General features: G+C 33.9%; 1 protein-coding gene across 1 annotated transcript in view; it reads left to right on the forward strand.

Moving 5' to 3' along the window:
* TLL1 (tolloid like 1) overlaps positions 1-25,735 on the forward strand; it is a 276,217-nt gene that overhangs the window by 102,247 nt on the left and 148,235 nt on the right. The window contains exons 2-6 of the mRNA XM_060093650.1: positions 8,278-8,388; positions 12,001-12,081; positions 13,586-13,738; positions 14,229-14,346; positions 22,135-22,313. Coding sequence (XP_059949633.1) covers positions 8,278-8,388; positions 12,001-12,081; positions 13,586-13,738; positions 14,229-14,346; positions 22,135-22,313 — 642 coding nt within the window. The remainder of the gene's footprint in view (positions 1-8,277; positions 8,389-12,000; positions 12,082-13,585; positions 13,739-14,228; positions 14,347-22,134; positions 22,314-25,735) is intronic.

Genomic DNA, 25,735 nt, shown 5'->3' on the forward strand with positions numbered 1-25,735 from the left:
CTAGATAATAATCAGTCTTTGCTGTTTTCTTTCCTTCCAGCATGCCAGCTATGATGAACTCCTTTTTTTTTTTAGTAGTACTACTAAAATACTATTTCTTTTGTAGATCACTTCCAATTGTCAGTGAAGTACATCATCTCCATATGCCAATGCAGTCCATCCTTGTTTCTCCCCATCCAAAAACAAAGTCACCTCTTCTCTTCATTTGCCATATGAGACCATCAAGTGGTTCATATGGGGCACCAGCATTACCTCAAATTGAAATTTTTAGACAGACAGTGCTTCCGACTCAGAATCTTTTTTCTCTAAAAAATTACCTAAAGTTAGTGCCAATAAACTCCCAAATCAAATAAAGGGAAATAGTATAATACAGTGGGCAATAAGAGACGGTAAGTTTTTTAAAAAGTAAATTCTATCAGCAGGTTAGTAATATGAATCTATATCCTAGAATTTTCTAAGGCTCAACTGGAATAATATTGATGAGGGTGCTTTATTAACATTAAGCACCATACATTTAATATCAATATAAGTTACTGACACTTGATGGAACTTTTACAAAGTTCAAAATAATATTGACCAAGGATATTTCACAGATATTTCTAATTTTTGCTTGTTTTGGTGTGAATAAAGTTCCCTTTAATTATCCTTTCAATTGTTGAAGGTCTCTGAGACTATGAAGAGAAGGAATAGAAATCAGTATTCAGAGTCAAGTTTTTAGGATGTTAATGAGCTTTTAAATTTTGTAAAGGCTATTTCACTGAGCACATGTTGACTTGAGAGCTGTGCAATGACATAAATTAAGCAAAGAAAAAAAGACTCCAACCTTTGACTTGTGCCCTAGAGAAAATCTTTTACAAAGATGAATAATGGCCAGAAAGGTTAGAATATAACATCTTCTCTCTTAACCTATTATAACAATAGACTAATAAAAATGGAAAGTGAGAAAAAAGATTCTTCTGTTTTTGTGAAGAGGTGACCAGCCAATGGGTAAAACATAGCTAGAATACAGAAAATAACATTTTCATGAATGTCCTTACTTCCAGGAAGGCATCAAGATTTACTCCAAGAGCTAAGGTCAATATTTAGAAAATAAACAAATTTAATTTAAAAATGTAAATTAATTTAAAAAGAAATATCAGGGTGACTCCTACACTGGCCACAGATGTAGACAATTACAAGCCTAAGGGAAGAAAAAACAGGTGTTAGCTCAATTGTTATAAGACGGAGGACATAGGAAATATAAATAAACCAAACCTTGGTAGTGGTTGATTATATATTCATTATTTGAGCAGTATAAGAATGGCAGTTTTTAAAAACTTATGAGCTACAATAAACCATTTTTTTAAATCTTGTGACAGAAAATATTAGGCCATACACAAAATAAGTTTCAATATTTATTTTTATATTTATTGATCAAAGTACTTTTCTGTCAGTGTTTTTTCTTTTGAGTCAAAGAGTTCAAAATGAGTATTTGTGATGTGGTTGACATTTTTTAAATGTCCTGAGAAACCCTATCCATGGACATTGTGGGTTATAAATGCAGACTGACACGGTATTTTAATGGATTTTTTTTGTGGGAAAAAATTTTGTTTTCTGACTTAAAAAGGAAGATACAATTATTTGAAAATTTAGTATTTAATCACATACATATTGTGAAAGTGCATTAAAACAGAAAAAAAAGATTTAAAAAAGATAAATTGCTGCTTCTGTCTGTGTTCAGAATCTATTGATCAATCTAGGTTTATCTTGAAACTCATTAATATCATGAAAAATTATTATCAAATATCTCCATATTCTGGAGATATTTAGATATTCCTTGCATGGTATATATGTACATGTATATGCATATGTTTATTTGTTTTGCATTTCAGATTGAACATTTGATTCTGTGCTGAGACTATATTTTGTTTCCTGATTCAAGAAATAATCAAAACTGTGTTTAAATCGAGCAACAGTTTTGTGTTCCTTGAAGCAACCTCTAAATTTGGAGTATGTTTGGACAGTTTTTTTAAAAAATAATGGTCCAAACAGTTAGCTTTTTATACTGTACCACACCCCTTTCGTCCAAAATACCTGCCCTTGGTACATAAAGGCATCTTGTTTTGTTTTGTTTGGGCGCTACGGGCCTCTCACTGTTGTGGCCTCTCTCATTGCGGAGCACAGGCTCCGGACGCACAGGCTCAGTGGCCATGGCTCATGGGCCTAGCCACTCCGTGGCTTGTGGGATCTTCCCGGACCGGGGCACAAACCGTGTCTCCTGCATCGGCAGGCGGACTCTCAACCACTGCGCCACCAGGGAAGCATAAGGCATCTTGTTTTAAGGCGGCAGATGAGAGTCATATTATCCAGAAGCACCTTTCAATCCAGTTTATCGGAGAAAGATGAGTAAACTATTTTATTTAACTCATAATTTATACTTCATCACGTCACACTTTTTGTAGATTGGATGATTTTGTTCAGCTTATGTGATAGTATATGGTAGAAGTTATAATGCATATCTTGAAAAAACCCTATGAAATATTTTATATAAAGCATTGCATATGATTTTTTAATGAACAACCACTAAAATAACTGGACTACAAATTCTTATTATTAGAAATTTAAGAAAGAGATGTACTACATGAAAAATTTCTTACCCTTTTTTTTTGAAGATCATTTCTGAGAATCTATATAAAAAATATATCTTCATTTATTTTAGTGTTGTATCAAGAACTTTTAAAATGTTAGATAATTGTTTCCCAAACTTGGAACTTAACTTTCATGTTTGTCATTTTGGGGAAAAAATTTATTCTGTGCATATGAAATGCCACCAGAACATTATTTCCTCTTTTAAGTAAGGTAACGTTGTCTCCAAAATATATATATATTGGAACTTTTGCCAAATCTATCTTTTCCTTTGGAATTTGCTTAGTTGTTGTCAATCATGTAAAAATAGTTGACTTTCAAGCCTTCGCTGTTGCCCTTGTCTGAGGAGATTTTCCCTAGGTCTTTATTTTAGCCTACAGCAGCCAAAGTAGCTTTGTCAGGCCTTCACATGACATCATCTTCCTCCCTAAATCCAACATCAATAACAGCATAAAGTTTAAACTGAAAAAGTGTGATAAGCAAGTCCTCTTGGCTATTGTTGAATCTTTAAGTTATCTCTCAAATCCTATATGTCTCAAGATAACTGATCTGTTAGTTCAGTCATGTATTTCCTGAGCATATCATTGTGATGTTTAGGGAGAAAGGATACACTTCCCATAACTACACTTAATAATATATGCTATTGGAATAAAAAGAAAGACAGCTACCTTTTAATTGTTTTTTATTTTAAAGTATAAAACAGTAATTTCCTCTAGCTTGAAAGGATTTGAAATATTCTTTGGAATGGTTGAACACCTAGTATTTGGGGTCATAATGCAAATTTGTGAATTATGTCACATGCCTAGCCTCATTTTTGTTATATACAGCTATACCCCAATTCACTTACTCATTCACATTTTTTGTGCCTCAAAACATATACTGAGGACTACTTTATGTCAGGCACTCTGGCATTGAGTGTTTAAAGATGAGCAACACATCCTTCCTGTGGCCAGTATTTTTAAACATAGGTTGAGGAATCAGACAAGCGAAAGCCTGTTATGAAATCTTGTGTGTTGTAAAGACAGGTAGGACATGGAGGCGGGCAAGACCCCTAAGGGTTAGTTGGGGAAAGGAGCTTCCTGGGGGGGCTTTCTGTAAGAAATGCCTGAAGAGCTCTGTCATCTTGTCTACTACAGTGTACTCCCAAGTAGTCATCAACTATCAAGAAAATATAAGTGTTTTCTTGAGAATATTTAGTTTGTAAGTATTTTCTCCTGAGTGCATTGAAAGGCTCTGCTTTTTGCAAAAGTAGAGGTTCTTTACTTTGTGTGACCCCTTTTGGCAATCTACTATGGACCTCTTCTCTGGAAGACATGTGGTGATTGTGTTTACAAACTCATACATATTTTTTGCATACAGGTTTTAGGAAATCACAAGCTTGAAGTGTCCTTAAAGCTGGTCCCTGGACCCCAGCTTCAGAATTGCAGGACTATAGATCACTGGGAAATTGGGATGTGGGTGGAAGAGACGTCATTTAAAGTTAGAGTATAAGGAATCACAACCTTGGATGGCTTATTTTCACCATATATTCTTTTATAAAATGTGCAGTAAAAGCACCCTGTCTTTTTTTTTTTTTTTTTTTTGGTCTCTGATTAAAAAAATTTTTGTAGTACAATGAATGCAAATAGCCTTTGGGGAAAAACAAAATCTGTGGTTTTCCATGTAGTTTCAAAATTGTTATTTTTGACATTTTATTTTGGCCTACTGGTTAGCTACATCCCCATTTTTTGACTAGAATCTGAGCAGAATTCCAAACAGATAGTAAATACTCTAATTGCACTAAACATTTCCCTAGTATCGTAATTTAATTTATAACCAGTTTCCTATATTGCTTCTGTATCTGATATCACTAAACTCAAATCACTGTGTTAAATGGAGCTAATGACTGATAATTTATAGTTTTTAAAATTAATTAATTTGTTTGTTTATTTTTGGCTGTGTTGGGCCTTCGTTTCTGTGCTCAGGCTTTCTCTAGTTGCGACAGGTTGGTGGTGCGTGGGCTTCTCATTGTCGTGGCTTCTCTTGTTGTGGAGCACAGGCTCTAGGCATGCGGGCTTCAGTAGTTGTGGCATGCGGGCTCAGTAGTTGTGGCTGACGGGCTCTAGAGCTCAGGCTCAGTAGCTGTGGCACACTGGCTTAGTTGCTCCACAGCCTGTGGGATTTTCCTGGGCCAGGGATTGAACCCATATCCCCTGCATTGGCAGGTGGATTTTTAACACTGTACCACCAGGGAAGCCTGATAATTTATAGTTTTTAAAGTATTTCTCTTTAATTTTTGTTTTTTGATGTAAAATAAATAGAAAATACCATATAGAAAGAAAAACAAAAGGCTCCAAAGTGGACTTGAGAATTACAAATGTCTTGGAGCCTATATAAAAAATATATGTTCGGGCCTCCCTGGTGGCGCAAGTGGTTGAGAGTCCGCCTGCCGATGCAGGGGATGCGGGTTCGTGCCCCGGTCTGGGAGGATCCCATATGCCGCGGAGTGGCTGGGCCCGTGAGCCGTGGCCGCTGGGCCTGTGCGTCCGGAGCCTGCGCGTCCGGAGCCTGTGCTCCGCAACGGGGGAGGCCACAACAGTGAGAGGCCCGCATACCGCAAAAAAAAAAAAAAAAATATATATATATATGTTCGATTACAATGCAAATTCTAAATCCATATTAATATAAATTGTCATCGTCCAGCTTGCTATGCCAATGCATAAGTAAATAACATGCAGAAATAAGTCACTTAGACTAAAGTAGAAGGTGAATTAAGGAAACCTTCAAATGTGTGCAAAAAAAATTGTGCATTTTATACTATGTGATAGGTTGAAAATTCTAAGATGTCTATTTTTTGTTGCTGTAGACAATATCAAGATTTAATGGTATATATGGCCTACAGTATATCAAGTCTACACACATACAAATTGGCTTAGTCACTCACTATTGCTCCTGAAGCAATTCATGGTCATGGCATATTCAGAACTGCAAAGTTACTGAGGCTATTAGTTCAGAAAAAATAACAATAAATAAAAAATAGGCTATGTACTCCAGAGCAGTATTGTCTCCTTCGAGAATCATCTTGTCTTATGTTATTCTTATCCCAGAAATAATTTGTTTTCTTCTGTGAAGTGTTATATCAACTTGGACTGCTGATCTTCGTTTGATATAATCCATCAAGACATGAATCCTATTGTATGTGAAAAGTCACTACAAGAAAATAAAAATCTAAAACACATTTGAGTTTTATTTTACTACTACCTTTATTATATAAATGTAGTACAGATGAAATACACTTTATTTGGTTGAATGCTTAAGCTTTCAAGTCAACCAGCTGATTCAGAGAGGAGTAAAATTTATTGTTGGAGAAAAAAAATGATTCTAATAAAGATAATGACAATGATAATTATTTGTAGTAACGGGAGCTTCTTAAAAATGTAGATCTGAGACCTCTCCCCAGACCTACTAAATCAGAGTCTGCATTTTTACCAGATTTGCTGTGATTCCTGGAAAAATAAAAGAGAAGCACTTTTTTTAGTGTCCCTAACTGTCCCCCAGCACTAGGGAAGGAAGAGGCAGACTGAGTCACTGCCAGTTCGTGCTCACAACTACATGCATAGTAAATACATGATAGGAGATTTAAATAACTAGCAAACTTGTATCTACCTTAGAATAGTGAAAAATCTTGAAAAAAGAGACAGTGCAAAATTTATTTATGAAAACGAACAAGCCTTTATATAATTGAAAAATATTTTATTTAGGTAGGCCATCTATTTGTTAGGATGTCTGGCTTTAGGGATTGTGGAGACTTAGCAGTTTCTGCTGCATGTGTATGAAGCTGATTAGAATCTGGATTCAATTTCAGGCATCAAGACCAACTTCTTAGTCAGCGCTATTAACTCTTCTACAGACGCCATTTCATTGACAGTAGGGCAGAAGAGAGGGGTTGATGAGCGAATTCTAATTCTAATGAAGATTTTTTCATATGTTGAACTGATAACCTATCTTGAACTAATTTCTGTTTTCTTCCTTTCTTGATTTACACATAAATAAACCCCTTCTTATCTCATGTCAGTTTTGTATGAGCGAACTAAACTAAGTATACAATTTTATATGATAAACCTTTTTTTTTTTTTTTTTGGCAGTACGTGGGTCTCTCACTGTTGGGGCACGAACCCATGTCCCCTGCATCGGCAGGCGGACTCAACCACTGCACCACCAGGGAAGCCCTATGATAAACCTTTGATCAAAGCCTAAAGCATTGTATAGCTTTCAGGATTGAAGTTTATGGCTTAAAACTAATTTTATTAATTAGTTTTTATAGCTAAAATTCATACATCTTAAGGTTTGAATGTAGTAAAAGTGATTTGAAAAGGATGGATTTTGTCATTTTCTAAATTTTTTTCACTTTTTAACTTGAAATATAGTTGATTTACAATGTTGTGTTAGTTTCAGGTGTACAGCATGGTGATACAGTTATATACATATATATATATATATATATATATATATATATATATATATATATATATATATACAATTTTTCAGATTCTTTTCCCTTATAGGTGATTACAATATATTAAGTAGGATTCTCTCTAAATTTTTTCATGTAAATTCCTCCTCTCCTTTTTGGTTTTGCAGAAGAAAAATCTGAAGAAAAAATTTAAAAAGCAAATTTGTAAACCTGTGTCAAGAAACAAATATCCCAGAATTTACAATGCATTTGTCAATGTTTTACTATTTCATGATTAATTTATTCTCTCTCTTAAATTTGCTACATTTCCTAAAGATATTATATTTTGAATCTGATAGTACAAAAGGATACTTTTGGACTCAAATAAACAAGGAGGCCATTTTTTGTTATGCAAATGTATATTTTTGACCTTAAAAGTGAATTCACTTACTGGTTTAAATACATTCACAATGGTTTATAGAGCTTTGCTTTATTAAGTAGCATAAACTGCTGGGTATAAAAGATAGAGTGTTTCCAGGATCAGGGTAATGATTTTGATGGTCCTAAAAATATGGACAATGTCTTATTTGTCATTAATGATGAAAGGTCAGGACCTGGTCATTGCCTAAATAAAAGTTGACTTAATTTATACATTTTATAGAGACTCAGAGACAATGCCACCTTTAGAGAAAGTGCATTATAACTGTATAAAAATGTGATGAATAAGTTGCTATAACAGCACAATATTCTTTTGTCTCAATTGAACCTCACTTTATGAAGCTATCATAGCACACAGTTTAGTTGCTACTACCTCTTCTTCTACTTGTCAGTGAAGACCTGCTGATCTCAGACATCCATTGTAAATATAGGTATTCTTATCAGATTTTCACTTATTTGCAAATTAGCCATGATTGCTGAATTTTCTTCTCTTAGAACCCACCCACACCCCATAAATCTGAGTCCATTTCATTCAAAGATATAACTTTCTCCCTCTCCCCTCAAACATCAAAGTAAAAAAAGTGGGTTACGTCCTTTCACAGGTGGCTCATATTACACCGAAACAGGTCCAGTAGGTTCAGTTACACTTACTTTCTGAAATATCTCTACATCTTTAGGGACCACATTTCCACATTTTTTAGCAATATTTTTCTAATTAGCTTTGTTTGCATCGATTTTTGCTCTTAAATAATTTATATTTTAATTGAAATTTTGTTTTTTAGCTGTGTTTTGGGGTGACATTGCCTTAGACGATGAAGACTTAAATATCTTTCAAATTGATAGGACAATTGACCTTACACAGAACTCCTTTGGAAAATTTGGACATACCACAGGTACAGTTGATTATTTGATTCAGTTTGTATTCATTTAGAAGAAAATATACTCTTGAAATGCTAAAATACTCTTTAGATCATTTTTAATGTTCCAGTGATCAACTTTGATTTTCTTGATATGAATGATCCTATTTAGAAATTTAAGTTTTATTCATAGTTTTAATTTTATTAATTAATGTATTTAACAAAGATATTGTAGTGTTTACCATGTACCATGTACCGTGCCTGGTTTAAGTACTTTGCAGGTGTTAACTCTTTGAATCCTCATAATGACCCCATGAAGGTAACTGCTTATTGTGATTTACAAGTGAGGAGATGGAGATTTACAAGGTTATGTAGTTTTCTTATTGTCACATAGCCAGGAAATGACTGAGTCAGGACCAAAATTCAATTCTGAGGAAGGTTAAATTTCATAGTCTTGAACATTATATTCAGTTGCCTCCTATTTGGATATTGAGATGCAAAAAGTAAATTATTCTTAGAGTAATTATATACAAACTTATTTAGAAAAATTTATATATCTATTTTTATAATTTTTGTGAAAACCTGGAAGAGAATTTCAGTTTCAACTGTTTGAACATATTTGAATTATGCCTATATGAGACTTGTAATATTTTAAAAGACATTTGGGTCCTCATTTTAAAATATCTGTACTAAAATTTTAAAAGTATTTTATATTATCTTGATACAATTTTTATTCTGTATTTTATTTTGGAGAAAAATTGCAAGGTTAAAAATGTAAAATTTCTTTTTGTAGTTATTGCTAAAACATTTATTCAGTGTCATGCTGTTTGATTTCATTGAATCTCTCCTTCTGTCCAATGCTATTTTTATTTTCTTCTTGTATTCTATGGAAAATAAAACATAGTTCCTCGGTGGTATCTAGCAGACAAATATATTTTAGTCTTAAGAGTCTTTGCCCAATTTACTTTTTTGCAGCTTTTTAATTGGACATGTTTCAAAGATATCTAAAAGTTGATAGGATAATGCAAGCAACAACCATACACCTTGAAGATTCAGCAGTTGTTCACTTTACCATATTTGCTCTCTGTATGTGTGTGTGCATGCATACATGTATAAGTATGTATAAAATATTTTGAAGTGAATTGCCAACAACATTGCTTTTCAATATTAAATAGGTTAGCATGCCCTTTTAAGAATTAAAGACATTATTGTACATAATCAAAATATTATTACATATAAGAAATTTATGTAAGGTAATAAAACTTAAATAATACAGTACTTTAAAATAATATGCTTTAGCCTTTTTATATATAGTGAGTCTTTTCGGAAACATACACCAAATATATGAGGGCAACTGCTTTGCAATGTAATCGCAGATAGTACATTCCTATAGGTATGTTTATTGACAGACTCCAACTACTGTCTCACACTTAACACTGTCACAGACAACGGATTTGGATCAAGAGAGCAATGATATAGCTCAGCAAAATCTTAAATTTATCACATTACATTCTCAATTTTTATTAAGATTTTCTTTAGATTCAAACTTTATTCAGGTCATTTATTTAACCCATTGTCCTCTCTTTGTACTGGGGACATTCATTTTCTGTGATTTAGAACATTTTAATACTATGTAATTTTGTCATTTCATTTATATTAAGCTCTGAAATAGTAACATTTGGAAGTAAAATATCATTATTTAGATAAATAGCATAAAACAGAATTATACTATCAATTATAAAAATCATACTGTAAATATATATATGTGAAAGGTACATGTTTCAAAGTAATTTGCACTATTCAGTTGAATTTCAAACATCATAAAGAATTCTATATTTTAGTTTTTTCTAACTTTTCCCTTTCTTGTTAGTTTGTGCTGAATTGACTATATTTATTTTCTTATTTCAAAATGTATTGTCTTTCTCAAATATTTATTAGGTTTGTATATTTTTATTTAAAAATTTTTTACAATATATGAGAAATAAACACATATTAAGAATTTTCCTTTTTTCTATTTCAATGAACTATTTACACAGAATTTTATTTATATTGCTATAAATATTATTCAAAATTATTAAAACATTATTGACTTTGAGAGTCTTGAAATGTTTTTCCTAGCCTATAATTATTCTTATGCTAATTACCTTAATATTAACTAAGACATTTCTTTTTTCCTCATAATTAGCCTCTTTCTATACCTATTTATATGTGTTTCAGACCTACCTTATATGCAATATAATTGTTATGCAAAGGTCATTTCAAATACATTTTTACTATCTTTTAAAAATGTTTGTTGTAACTGCTTAGGAATGAATGCATTTAAGTATTACCTCATCTTTCTAAAATATTCAATGAAAAAATTTCAAAAATTTTTCTCAAGGGGCACAGCAAAAATGTGACGATGTAATTCAAATAATTAAGTGGATTATTAGTGAACAAGCACTCTAACTTATTTGCCTTATAAGGACTTAATTGATATTTCCTATAAGAGGCTTATATATTAATAATTTTTATTATTGTTTTTGTTTGTTATTAGCTTCAGTCTAGGTAATTAAGTTTCAGTATTAATTTCAAAGGGGAAAAAATATTGGAAGGAAATAGTTCAAACTATTTCCATGCAAGAACCGTTTGTGGTTTGTGTGAATTTCTGGTCCTCTTTCATTGTCTTAGCCCACAGGCTAATGAATCACTTGTTCTGACATCATTAGTGATCAAAATACTTGTTTGCTCAATGATACCTCTTTGTATTTGTCTATCAAAGATTCAAGGAGAAGGCAAAATAGGAGATAAAACTGGGAGAGCATTTTGTTAAAGCCCTGGAATGAGAATCAGAAGATTTGGATTTTTGTCAAATGATCTGCTTTCTGATATGACTTTGTTCTTAAAAATGAAAGAAGACATATTTCCTTATGTCACCCTCTGCTCTACATTTTGAGCTATAAAATTCTTTATATCACCTTTATAAATTTTGCAAATTGCATAACATAACTATGTACTTTGCAGCTGGACGTCTTTTTGGATTCTCACCTTGTGAATTTTTTTAAATTTATGTTATTGGTTTTTATAAATTATAGAAACTAATTTTCAAAATTTATTTGAATACATTATAAAATGTCATATGCTATTAGAAATATCTCAAAATTTATCCAAGCTTTGGGGCAAAAGTTGCAGTACACACTTGCTTTTTTTCCTGTTGCATGGAGAATTTACATACCTATGCTAGTCTAACATTTTTATTTCCATTTGCTTATTTGCCATCTGAAAATATTTAGTTTGTATTGGGAAAATAGCTGGAATGCACTCAACAGGAAAGAACAACTTGCTGTCATCCTATATATTACTATGTGATGTCAAGGTCACAATGAAGAAAAATGTTTCAAATTATCAATAGATGATGCAATTGCCATGATGTCCAAATAAAGTCATTTAGATTGCTCTCTTAATTTCTCTTACCCCCTTAGTTTTAGTTACTAAAATTTGTTATTGTAGAATTTTTACCCTCTTCTAAGATTTATAGATATTCATTACTTTAAGACCACATAAAAACAGATGTGCAAAGAGAAATCAATGTAGCCTATTACTATTGCTTATTTACAAGAACTTTAATTTACAGTGAAGTTAACTTACCATTTTCTTTTACTCTTTAAGGTGGATTTGGAGACCATGGCATGTCAAAGAAACGAGGGGCCCTCTACCAACTTATAGACAGGATAAGAAGAATTGGCTCTGGTATATCAATGTTTAAAGTTTCAGACACTTGATGTACAGTGAATATTATACTCGTAGTAGTTCTGTGTGCCATTAAGCTGCAAATTATGGAAAGGATATATGCTGAGAAAGAGTTCTTTATTCATTGTTATTTTGTTAGTTGATATCCAACGTAAGTTTTTTAGAACTTAATTGGGGACATTTGAAATATTTTAGCTTATTTTCAGCTTCTCTTTAATAAAAAAAATGTATTAGGTGTTTATTTTATTGTTGGTATTTATTTCCAGTAAATTGGTATTTTTATCAAGCATGGAGCTACATCAGTTTTAGTCAAATGTAAAAATATCATGACTGTTTCTTTTGAAATAAAATCCACTTAAAGTAAATTGTCAAACTGATTAATTAGATTAAAAAAATAATTGAAAATATTTTTTACCCTTCCAAAAATATATATAGGAAAACATTCAGAGAAACTGCCTTCTGGCTTAATGACTAGTTAATATTTAAAGTATTGAATTTATTAATCACTATTTGTAGATTTTAGAGTTTATTTTTCAAGTCTTCTGTTCAAAGTTCATATCCTAACATTTCTTCAATTGATTAATACTAATTAAATATTTTAAAGTGCCTGCTTTTAAGGATTAATTTTCCAAAGTGAAGATACTTTGCTCCAGGATATTAAAATGTTAGACATGTTAGGAGCACAGGCATAGGGCGCATACATTCAGTATTCGTTGTGTCTGAAGTGTATGTAAGTGGTAAACTATTTGTATCAACAATGATATATAAATAAGAAAAAATAATCATGAAAATTCAGGAAAAATAAAACAGTGACAAAAAAATTATGAAAGGTCACTAAGAAATGTTAGTGACTGCAGACTTGAAAGCTCTTCCACAATAGACCTCATTTTATGTTGGCCTGTTCACCTTGTGTACTGCTCTCTAAATCTTTTCTGTTGTGTGGATATGAATCCCGAGGAAATTGAAATAGACATAGCCCATTGTCTCAGAATCTGAGACCATATCTGTCTTATTCTATTTCATTTACTATCACTACAGTGTAATATTCACAATTTTAAGCTTTACTACAGAATATCAATTCTGATTTAAAGGACTAGGGATTTAGCAGGAGTAAGAAAGGTTTTGAACATCATAGGACTTTTTAAACATTGTCTTTTTAATTCTAGTGGTGAATTTCTTAGTACTCTAGTAAAGTAGAAAACAAAAGAATTTTTCTGTGGCTTACAAAGTCTACCTGACTTCTGTCCACTGTGGGCTGTTGTATGGAAATTCATCAAAATTTACTCATAGAGCATTACGAAGTAGTATTTTGACATGAACTACTTAATTATTTTAACACTTTTTTCAAGTATGTGATATAAATGAAGTTTTTCTTTAATGCATTTTGACTTCAGGCATATTTATATAAATGTGTAAATAAGACATTTTACCTTGTCCTTTAAGAGTTAAATGATTCTCTGACCAAGGACTTCTGTTTCACAGAATGTTTTAAATGTCACTGCAGGCTTGGAGCAAAACAACACAGTTAAGGAAAAAGTACCTCTAAAATTCTCAGGGCAAAATGAGAAAAATAGAGTTCCCAGAGCTGCTACATCAAGAACTGAAAGAGTATGGCCTGGAGGTGTAATTCCTTACATTATAGGAGGCAACTTCACTGGTAAGATATTCCCAGAGAGTCTATTTTGATAAAGAATTAATAATTATCATATAGATTAAGTGTATATTTTTAAAGAATACTAACATATAAAACATAGTATTAAATGAAACATGAGAAATATTCCATTCACCTGAGTTGTCAGTTAGGATGTCTTGAAATTTAAAAATATATTTAGTCTTGAGTTCTAAGAATCTAAAGAACTATTCTGGTTTTTAAATTGAATTTCAAATGTACCCATTAAATCTGGAAGCTGATTTCAGCTGACAGGAATAATGTATGTCTTGTTCACAGAGCCTTGTACACACATACTTGTAGAGACAGTAAGCTCAAACCTACTGATTATGAAGGCAGTGTCCACTCTCAAGAGTGGCTCACTGCAGTGCTCAGAGCTAGTATTCTTTGGCTGATGATAAAGGTGGTGTCTGACCTGTGTAGCCAGACCTGGGATGGAAGAGCCCACTGTTTTATTAATGTCATGCCATTTTTCCAGGCAGCCAGCGAGCCATGTTCAAGCAGGCCATGAGGCACTGGGAAAAGCACACATGTGTGACTTTCATTGAAAGAGGGGATGAAGAGAGTTACATTGTATTCACATATAGGCCTTGTGGGTAAGTAGAACCAGGGAATTACTTAAGTAAATTTAGAAGGGGAAAAAAAATCCATAGGTAAGATTCACTTTTTAATGTTTGCTTAGTATTTTGCCCATGAGAAAATATGCATTTTACATAAGAGAATATTATATATTAAATAAATATACTCTTTGATCACAGACTTCTGTGCATCCTCCACCACCACAGCTGCCTTTCCTTCTCTTCTAACTATATGGTGGCATTGCCAACATCCCACTAACCTGAGTTAGAAACCTCAGTATTGTTTTTAATGATTGATTTTTTAGTGATATCAACAGAAACATTTCTGCTGATATCCACTATGTCTTATGGTTCCCACTTTTATCCCATGTCAGTCCCCTGGTCCATTCATGTCTTTGTCCTCTCACACCGGCTGTACTCCAACTGCTCTCCAGTCTTGCCCCACCAATTCACTGCCACTAGAATTATCTTCAAAAAATACTCTTCAGAGCAAAATACTACACTTTTTGAGATTCCTCAGTGTTTCCTCCTACAGTGATATTTTCTAGATTTGCTTCTTACAGGATAACAGTACTCTCTTCAAAATAAACTATTCTATAAGTCGTGAAAATGCTGTGTTAAATTTTAATAGGTATTTCTACAAGCAGTGTGCTAAACCTTACTAATATTAAACGAATTGAAAGAAATATAGAATACAGTGTTCCCTAAACTTATTTTAAAAAGGGAACACCCATCTCACCCTGTTAATAGTGAAGAACGCATATCAGTATTCCAGAACACATTCTGGGAAATGCTAGCCTGAGAATAAAGCCTAGATGCTTGGATGTAACATTTAAGGAATGCCATGAACTTACCACAGCTTCCATCTGCTGCTTCTGCTGCCACCACTTCTTTCCACAAATCCCATAATCTAGCCAAGTTACAGTAACAGCAGTTCTCCAAGCAATGCTGTGTACTTTAAAAGATTTTTCGTTGTGAAAACTTTCAAATTTTTTCTCCCTATATTTCCAGTTAGTTGGAACTTATATTTAAATATTTGAGTATTTAAATTGTTTCCATTTTTGTTTGTTTGTTTGCTAAGAATACTTGATAGGGTGTGCTGTCTACTTTACACTGCATCACATCAAGAGGCACATATGCCTGGACCTACCACTTTAGTGATACTGTGATTGATCAGTGGATTCAAATGGTGACAGCCAGGTCCCTCAATTGTAAGTTCCCATCTTTGCAAAATAGTCATTTTCTCATGTTGTTCTTTTCTTTTATTGCTTCTAAATTTATTAGCTGAAATTCTTCTATAAAGAGGAATTATCTTTAATCAACTATAAGTATTTGAATACCCTCCATTATAGTTCACATAGAGAAGTAAAAATAAATGCATAATTCCTTTGGATCAAATAGTTCATGCCCTAATGACACATATTTTCAGGGTGGAGGAAGTATATATTTCACTAGGTATTGGGGGGATTACATCATCTGGCTTTGTTCCACCATATTTTCCTAGAACATTGAAGTTAACTTAAAAAGTAATGAGTTTTAAGTTTGGCCCTACTTAAGTGACATTAGGATAAATTATACATTATTATTTTTCTATATATTTTGATAATTTTTTTAGCTATGACTTATTTAAGCAATGTTTTCTTCTAAATTACTCTAATTACTTACTCTTGATAAGTTTTGGTTACATTTGAAGTCCCTCCCAATTCTTTATATGTATTTAATATTTTTAAATATTAAGGACATTTTAAGGTCCAAATCTAGACTGTCCTTCCTTCCTTCTGATTATCTAATAGGAGTGGATATAGCTCAGATTACATATTTCTAAATATATAATATATTCAAATCAATACATCTTTTCTTTACCCACCCTTCAATTCTGTAAATACATGCAAAGCACCAATCATTTATTATTTTATTGCTCAAATTCTGTTTGTAACAAATTCATATTTATACTCATTTTCTTTTATTAATTTGGCTCTTTTCAAAGTTTTCCATTTCAGTTGTTTTATCCTGCTAAACTATTTTTCCCCATTCACTATCATTCCTTCATATTTGTTTTTGTGACGTTTTAGTTGCTTAAATGTCTTTCCTTTCCTTTTTCATCAGTGGAAATCTTTCACATATTTCATGCTCACCCATTTTTGAGCTGCCTGCAGTGGGACTTTGCTCTACAACAGCTATAATAGCTCCATTTCCACTGTTGGTTCACATGTCTACCTTCATAAATGATGAGGGCAGGGAGCTTACCTCTGTGTCCCTCATGACACACAGCACACGGCTTTATAGGTAGGTGATCAGGAATGTACCAACAATTTACATGTCAGCTAAGGTACATTGTGTGTAATCCTGAGATTAAAAAATGTAAGAATTAGAAGGGGGTTTGAAGAACATGTACTTCATCAATTTAGAGATGTGAAAACTGAAGTTATGACTTTCCCCAAGGTACTTAAATCTGTAGTTAAATTCCTGAAATTAGACTCTTGAGCTTATTTGTGACTGTTATAGTAGTAATGTTGCATTTTGGTGATTTGTTTTGGTGCTCAAAGTTCAAAGTTTGCCCTGTATTATTTTTTCAGTGATAAGAAGGATGATAGTTTTTATAAAATTTGATCATTGGCCTGCTAATCATTCTAATCATTTTGTGACTTCTAAATTTCATTTGAAATTACCAGTATTGTCCAGTATTGTCCACAATTTCATTAAATTATGGTTATTTCATCATTCTTGCTATGATAATGCTGCATTTATATCTCATAAAAATCAATTTAAATTATTAAATAGTTTGACAGTTGGTATTACACAAAATAGGGAAGGCCATCTGGAATAAGATATACTTTGAGTCAAACATTTAACACTCTGTTGGATTTAGTATTGGGTCTTTTTTCCTATAAGAGCTGTGGCATATAATGTATCACATTTAGCAATACCTAGTATAAATATCCATAGAATATGGAGAACTTTTAAGGTGGTGCCATTGATATGGATGACAACATTTATCAGTTCTGTTCCTAGCTTTAATCTAGAAGGCAAATGTGTCTTATTACTTCTTATCACTGTCATCACTTTCATTGTGTTTACCCACTATGTCAGACAACTTGTAGCTCTTGCAATTTTTAAAAATAAAAGCTAAAATAATCTCCATACTTATGGGGGGAATTATTAAATATGGAATCACCTATATCATTTAGAACATTATATTTCCCATCTTATTCTGCTACAGTCAATTTTCATTCAATAAATATTTATTGCGTGTCTAATTCCATATCAGGCCTTTGATAGGTGGGAAAATAATAAAATTTTAAAATGCAAAAAGTAGAAATAAGATCTTTTTGCCCTTTAGCTCTAGTATATTTCCTATTTTTAAGTTGCATTATAATCATACATTATGTTTATATATATATCTGTATGCATGGTTTTAGGTATATGATATCTTTGCTTCATCTGCAGTGGATATAAGCTTTAACCCTCTATATTGACAAAAAGGCTTGAACTGGGCTATACATAATTTTCAATGAATGTCTATTAGCTTCAGTGGCATTTATTTATTTTACAAGATTATTAATTATAAACAGTAAAATGTGAGACCATTTAATAATAGAAGTTGTTTGATTTTATTCTTTGTTAAGTCAGAGATTTATGTAACTGTATTTATTACCTTCATCTATTATATGCTGATTTTTAATGATTGCTAAAAAGAAATCAAACAAACAAACGTAGAGTTAACTTATTTTCTTATTTTCTAGATTTCATATGCTTTAATTGTTTTTAACTTTGGTCAGTTTGATTATTCAGACTGTAACAGTAGTCACTTATTCATCCTTTCCTATTGAATTCTCATTTTGTGTCACTTACTGTACTAACTTTGGGGACTATAAAATTGAATGTAAGTTGTTTTCTCTCTGCAAGGATGTTATAGTTAGGCAGAGGAAGTGTGCTAGCCAGGATTCTTGTTCTCAGGCAACAGAGACTGGCTAACTTAAGCAGAAAAAAAAATAGTTTTTTTAAAGGAATTTATAGAATTATACTAATAGAAAAAGTGGAGAGACAGGCTGAAGGAGGAGTCTCAGCAAGAGCATGTTGAACCCATCACCTTGAGCATTTCCACCACTTCTTTGGATGCTTGCTGCTAATTACTAGAGTCTTAGCTCTGCCCTGCACTTAGGAGATCTGTTCTTTCAATAAGTATTTATTTATTAAAATTTTTGCCTTTTTATTTTTCAAAATTTTTCCAGTTTTATTGAGATATAATTGACATACAACATACTGTTTTAGGTGTATAACATGATGATTTTAATTTGTATATATTGTGAAGTGATCACCACAATAAGCTTAGTTAACATCCATCATCATATTTAGTTACACGTTTTTTTTTTTCTTGTGATGAGAACTTTTGAGATCTACTCTCTTAGCAACTTTCAAATATATGATATGGTATTGTTAACTTTAGTCACTATGCTGTACATTACAGCCTCAGAAATTACTTATTGTGTAACTGGAAGTCTGTACATTTTGACCCCCTTTCATCCATTTCACCCACCCTTAGCCTCCACCTCTGGCAACCACCAATAAGTTCTCTGTAACTATTGAGTTCTATTATGTGCCAGGCTGTATTCTAGGAGCTAGCATTATAGCATGAGCAAAACAGGTACACATTCTGTCCACCAAAAGCTTACATTCTAGGTGGGGAGGAAAAACCCCTGCAAAGATAAATGAAATATAAAATGTTTTAATAAACAATAAATTCTAGGACAAAAAGGAAAGTAGTGTAAGTGGGATGGAAGGACATTTGCACAGAAATTGAAAGAGAGGAGGAAACAAGCCATATGTATATCTGGGAAATAGAGTTCCTGACAGAGAAAATAGACAGTAAAAAGGCTCTGAGGCAAGAGTATGTCTGCATGCTCAGGGCACAACAAGGAAACTTCATGGCTTGAGTGGAGTGACAGGGATGATAATAAGAGATGAGATCTCTATGGTAAGATATTTGTGTGTGAAGATTGTGTAAGATCTTATAGTTTTTTAAAAATAAGTACTTTGATTTTCCTCTGAGCAAAATAGAGAGCCTGTATCAGTCAGCTTAGGCAATTTATAACATGGTAACAAACAACTCCCATATCCCAGGAGCTAGAGCAACAAACACTTACTCCTTACTCTTACTGTATATCCGCCACTGGTCAGCTGTAGCTCACTCCAGAGTTGTCACTATGGTGTCCAGTCTGCTGGAGAAGCCTCTTTTTGGAACCTTGCAGTTGTAGCAGAAAGAATAGAAACAATATGGTCAACCATATTTGCTCTTAAAGATTCTCTCCAGAAATGACACAGTTTGTGCTCACATGACATTGTCCAGAGCAAGTCACACCACTAAACCCAGCAACAGTAGGGTAGGGATGTATAATTATCTCCTAGAGAGGGGTAATGAATACTTTTGAATATTGACACGATTTATGACATAATCATTGGAGAATATTGAGTAAAGAAGTGGAGTAATCTGAGTTTACATTTAAAACATATCTTTATGCTGAGAAAAGACTGCTGTGGGGAGGGCATAAAACTTACAGGCAACTTTCTTTGTGCGTATAGGTTTTGCTCCACCAATCCGAGACCAAAGTAGGGAATAGCGGGTTTTGGATTACCTTCTTACTCTCTATGGCTTAGTGAGGCTTCTCTAAAATTGGTAAAATATTTTCTTGAAAGGATAGGTAGGGCTTATAATGGCCAAGCTTTAAAAGCAGCACTCAAATTTGAAACACAAAATCAAAAGCCATGTACAAGAAAACAGCATCAAACCTGGATGGAATTAGAAAGAAACTCAGACATGTTAAAACCATGTTTTTATAAACTGTGCATATTAAAAATAAACTGTGCATATTAACCTGTCATTCCATACATAATTGTATGTGCATATATTTAGCTATTTAGTCATTTGAGCATCTAGAATTCTTCCATTCCTGGACCTGTAGTATTTCAGAAACCAAACCACCACATCTTTCTTCACAGGACCATTGTAAAAGCCAGTGTGAAATGTATTTTTGCTTTCCATTATGAAACCCCATCTTATTTATTCGAAATTGTTATAGGTAAAATTATGCTAATAAAAGGTGTCTTAGATTAAAACAATCAACCACATTGCTTGACTATCTCCTGGATTTTGATTTGCAAAGTACTTTTTTCTCTGAATATAACCAGCAAAAATGATTCAGTGTGGGTAATTTAGTTGCTGTATAATCCTCAGATATTTCACTTTCATCACTATTGCTTTATGGTAGCAAATATTTCAGTTTAAATCTCTCCAAAATTTGCACATTTTGAGTTTTGCTACACCTAATACTTTACTATTTCAGTATGTAATAAATAACTATGTATGTATAAGTTTAAAAGTCTTGGTAAAAAAAAATCTACCTGAGAGCAAAAATACAATTCCCTAATTTTTTTCCCTACCAGTTACCTCACTTTTCTTTCTTTAATTGATTTATTAAGCTTAATTAACTGTTATAATAGATTCATAAATAATAAGTTGAATTACTTCTTCTAACTGGCATTTAAAGCCTACACAAATAATTGGAATGACAAACGTGCTTACTCTGAAAAGTGAAATTTGTGAAATGCATTTAAAAAATTTGGGCAATTAATTTTGGGCAATTTCCTCTTTTAACTTAATAAATTAGAAAAGGTGTTCAGTGTCCGGCACATTATGATTCCCATCTATTCAAGACCAGTTATTTACTGCCCTCTATTGCTGTCTAGAGGGGTGGCCCTTAGATAAGCTATTTTAATGTAAACCCTAAATTTTGAAGTTTTAAGTGTAATTTTATTTATAACTATGATTGCAGTTACCATATTATACCATTTAAAGCTTATTTTAAAGTGTGTCCCTATGTGTCCACCCTTGCATGTGTGTGCACACTCTCTCATGCACATTGACACACGTGCACGTATGCCCACATACACAAAATGAATAAATGGAATATCTATATTTTGGGTAGAAAAGAATCACTGAATATGTATAAATATCAATAAATTGAAGAAAACTTGTAGGAAGATGCTCTGCATGCTTCACATTCTGAAAGTCCAAGAGATTCTTTCAGAAGGTGAAATGGACTATCACACTAAACATTTGCCTGACCATTTGACACAGTCTCATAATTCTACCAGTTGTTGAATTTCCTTCACCAGTCAACAGTTAACCCTAGATAATTCACCTTTTGAAACTAATTTTCCTTGATTGACTTCTCTTAAAAGTTCTCTTCTTTAAAAAATTTCTCCCATAAGAGGAAAAGTAATTCCTTTTTAAATTAACCAACATTTTTCACAAACTTAATTGTTTTTCTCAAAGAGGAAAAATAAACTTAGCTTTTATTTTTAATAATGAAATAATGGATTATTGTTAAATAACCATATTGACAAAGTAGTTACCTAAATGGGTTTTGAGGATAAAAAATTGTATTAGAAATACATGTTGGTTGATGTCTTGAGTTTAACTGTATGTATAATAGCCATTAATCATCATCATAAGTATTTTATTTTCTGATTTATCTTCTGAATACTCCTAAAAATTATTTAAGGCACATCTTCTAATATATGAATTAGTACAAAGGCACTTCAATAGATTATTTGGGGACTCGTACATAAATCTACTAGGATTACTAGAAATTTTTATTAATGAAATATTTATAAATGAAAAACTGTTCTGTTTCTGAATGTGTTGGACTTTACAGTTCATGACAAATATTTTAAAAGTTTCACCCTACTGTAATTCACTCAGCTTCTCCCTGTCCACCACCATCTGCACTTTCTACTTTATTCCAGATGCTGCTCCTATGTAGGTCGGCGTGGAAATGGACCTCAGGCGATCTCTATTGGAAAGAACTGTGATAAATTTGGAATTGTTGTTCATGAACTGGGCCATGTGATAGGCTTTTGGCATGAACACACACGACCAGATCGAGATAATCATGTAACTATCATAAGAGAAAACATCCAACCAGGTGAGAGGCTTCAGAATGTGTTGGGTTTAAGGATGACTAAATATCTTTTAAATGTATTGTACTATTTATCATTTAATTTCTTAAAAAATGTGAACTGATTTTGTTGATATTATAGATCAACATTTTGCTTGATTTAAAAATAGCTGCTATGTTGTTAATTTTTTCCTGCAGATCAAATGACCTTATGCATTTTTTAAGCTTGCTTTTTTCCTTAAGATTTAGCTATTTTATATCCAAACTTCAGTGCTTTCCAAGAATGGGTGTAGGCGATTAAAACATAAATTAATATTAATAATTTTTTTAAAGTATTTTCTATACTTAATTCTATAATTTATGTTGTTGGGATTTAAAAAGTGTCCAGGGTTTGCCACAAAATGTGCTGCTGCCATACAAATCTATATTATACCAGGGATAATTTCTGGAGAAAATTCCAGGGAAGTGAGTCATTTCCAGGATAGTCCAAATATTTTCTTGAGATTTCCCCTTAACTACACTAAAGACAATTTCTTAAGAATGTTTTCAATAGTTTCAGTAATTCAATAGTTAATATATAATTAAAGTTTAATTTTCTCCAACAATTGATGTGAGATAATCACCTCATTTAGTTTTTCATTTGTTTTACCTTTCATAATTCATAAAGATAAGTACATTTCAATTGCCAGAAGAAAAATCCTGTTGTTTAGAATTGTCTTAGAAAGTTGTGTGTGTTTCAAGCAGAAGCAAAGCAGAAATGTGTCCTTATTTCCTTATTCATGGCCAGTTTTAAGTTACAAACATTTAATTCCTTAGAATTTCCTGTGATTAACAGCATTGCTCTATTTATTTGTTCATAGCATATTTGCTGCCAGTTATTTACTGAGGCACTATTAGATGTTGGAGATACTTCATGAAAATTACAGAGCTTAGTGTATGTATATCCATGTATACCAACAATTGCAAGTGAGTGAGAATAGTGTTATATTGAGAACACAATCCAGTCCAAGCAAGGTGTGACAAAATGTCCCTTGCGAGTAAAGGGAGACATCACAAAGGAACTGAAATTTAGAAGTAAAGGGGTTCTAAGTGCCCAGAAGAGTGATGGAATTTCTAACTGGAAGAAAAAAAAAGCATCATGATCAGAGCTACAATTACAGATAATTGAATCATTTTTATTTGCCCAAATGGCTGCATGGTAAGTTACAAATGAGAGACTAGTTAGTAATTACCAAGGGAGATTAGATCATAGGGATTTTCTATCTGAAGCTAAGAAATTTAGATTTTGTCCTCTAGCTACTGGAGAATAATCAAAGGATTGAGAGCAGAGCAAATTCAGATTTAAAAAAAAGAATTATTGGAGCTGGGGGAAGATGGTGGAAGAGGAGCTGGGGGAAGATGGCGGAAGAGTAGGATGCAGAGATCACCTTCCTCCCCACAGATACACCAGAAATACATCTACATGTGGAACAACTCCTACAGAACACCTACTGAATGCTGACAGAAGACCTCAGACACCCCAAAAGGCAAGAAACTCCCCACGTACCTGGGTAGGGCAAAAGAAACAAGAATAAACAGAGACCAAAGGATAGGGACAGGACCTGCACCAGTGGGAGAGAGCCGTGAAGGAGGAAAGGTTTCCACACACTAGGAAGCCCCTTCGTGGGCAGAGACTGTGGGTGGCGGAGGGGGAAAGCTTCGGAGTAGCAGAGGAGAGCGCAGCAACGGGTGCGGAGGGCAAAGCGGAGAGATTCCTGCACAGAGGATCAGTGCCGACCGGCAATGACCAGCCCGAGAGGCTTGTCTGCTCAGCCGCTGGGGCGGGCGGTGCTGGTAGCTGAGGCTCGGGTTTCAGGTTTCAGTTGCAGCGCAGGGAGAGGACTGGGGTTGGCGGTGGGAAGAGAACCTGAAGTGGTTAGTGCACCACGACTAGCCAGGAGGGAGTTCGGAAAAAGTCTGGAGCTGCTGAAGAGGCAAGAGACTTTTTCTTCCCTCTTTGTTTCCTGGTGCACGAGGAGAGGGGATTAAGAACGCTGCTTAAAGGAGCTCCAGAGATGGGCGCGAGCCACGGCTAAAAGTGCGGACCCCAGAGACGGGCGAGGGACGCTGGGGTTGCTGCTGCCGCCTCCAAGAGGCCTGTGTGCAAGCGCAGCTCACTGTCCACACCCCCTTTCCGGGGAGCCTGTGCAGCGCGCCACTGCCAGGGTCCCGGGATCCAGGGACGGCTTCCACAGGAGAGCGCACAGCGATCCTCAGGCTGGTGCAACGTCACGCCGGCCTCTGCCACCGCAGGCTCACCCTGCACTCAGTACCCCTCCCTCCCCCTGGCCTGAGTGAGCCACAGCCCCCGAAGCAGCTTTTCTTTTAACCCCATCCTGTCTGAGCAAAGAACAGATGCTCTCTGGCAACCTACACGCAGAGGCGGGGCCAAATCCAAAGCTGAGACCTGGGAGCTGTGAGGATAAAGAAGAGAAAGGGAAATCTCTCCCAGCAGCCTCAGAAGAAGCAGATTAAAGCTCCACAATCAACTTGATGTACCCTGCATCTGTGGAATACATGAATACACAACGAATCATCCCAAATTGAAGAGGTGGACTTTGAGAACAAGATATATGAGTTTTTCCCCTTGTTGTCTTTTTGTGATGGTGTAAGGATATGTTTCTGTGTGAGATTTTGTCTATATAACTGTGCTACCACCATTTGCCCCAGGGTTCTATCTGTCCGTTTTTTTGTTTTGTTTTGTCTTTAATTTTTTTAATAATTACTTTTTTATTTTAATAATGCTATTGTATTTTATCATACTTTATTCTATTTTACTTTATCTTCTCTTTCTCTTTTTCCTACCTTCCCTGCTTCCTCCCTCCCTCCCCCTGCTTTCTTTCTTTCTTTCTTTCTTTATTTCCTCCCTACCTCCTTTCTTTCTTGCTTTCTTTCTTTCTTTCCTCCTACCTCATTTCTTTCTTTCTTTCTTTCTTTCCTCCCTCCCTCCCTCCATCCCTCCTTTCTTTCTATCTTTATTTCTTTCTTGCTTTCTTGCTTTCTTTCCTTCCTTCTTTCTTTCTCTCTTTCTTCTACTAATTATTTCTTTCTACTTTTTCTCCCTTTTATTCTGAGCTGGGTGGATAAAAGGCTCTTGGTTCTCCAGCCAGGAGTCAGTGCTGTGCCTTTGAGGTGGGAGAGCCAACTTCAGGACACTGGTCCACAAGAGACCTCCCAGCTCCACATAATATCAAACAACAAAAATCTCCTAGAGATCTCCATCTCAACACCAGCACCCAGCTTCACTCAATGACCAGCAAGCTACAGTGCTGGTCACCCTATGCCCAGCAATTAGCAAGACAGGAACACAACCACACCCATTAGCAGAGACACTGCCTAAAAATATAATAAGGCCACAGACACCCCAAAACACAGCACCAGTTGTGGACCTGTCCACCAGAAAGACAAGA

Source organism: Mesoplodon densirostris, chromosome 1, assembly GCF_025265405.1.
Source record: "Mesoplodon densirostris isolate mMesDen1 chromosome 1, mMesDen1 primary haplotype, whole genome shotgun sequence".
In the NCBI taxonomy this organism is placed as follows: Eukaryota; Metazoa; Chordata; class Mammalia; order Artiodactyla; family Ziphiidae; genus Mesoplodon; species Mesoplodon densirostris.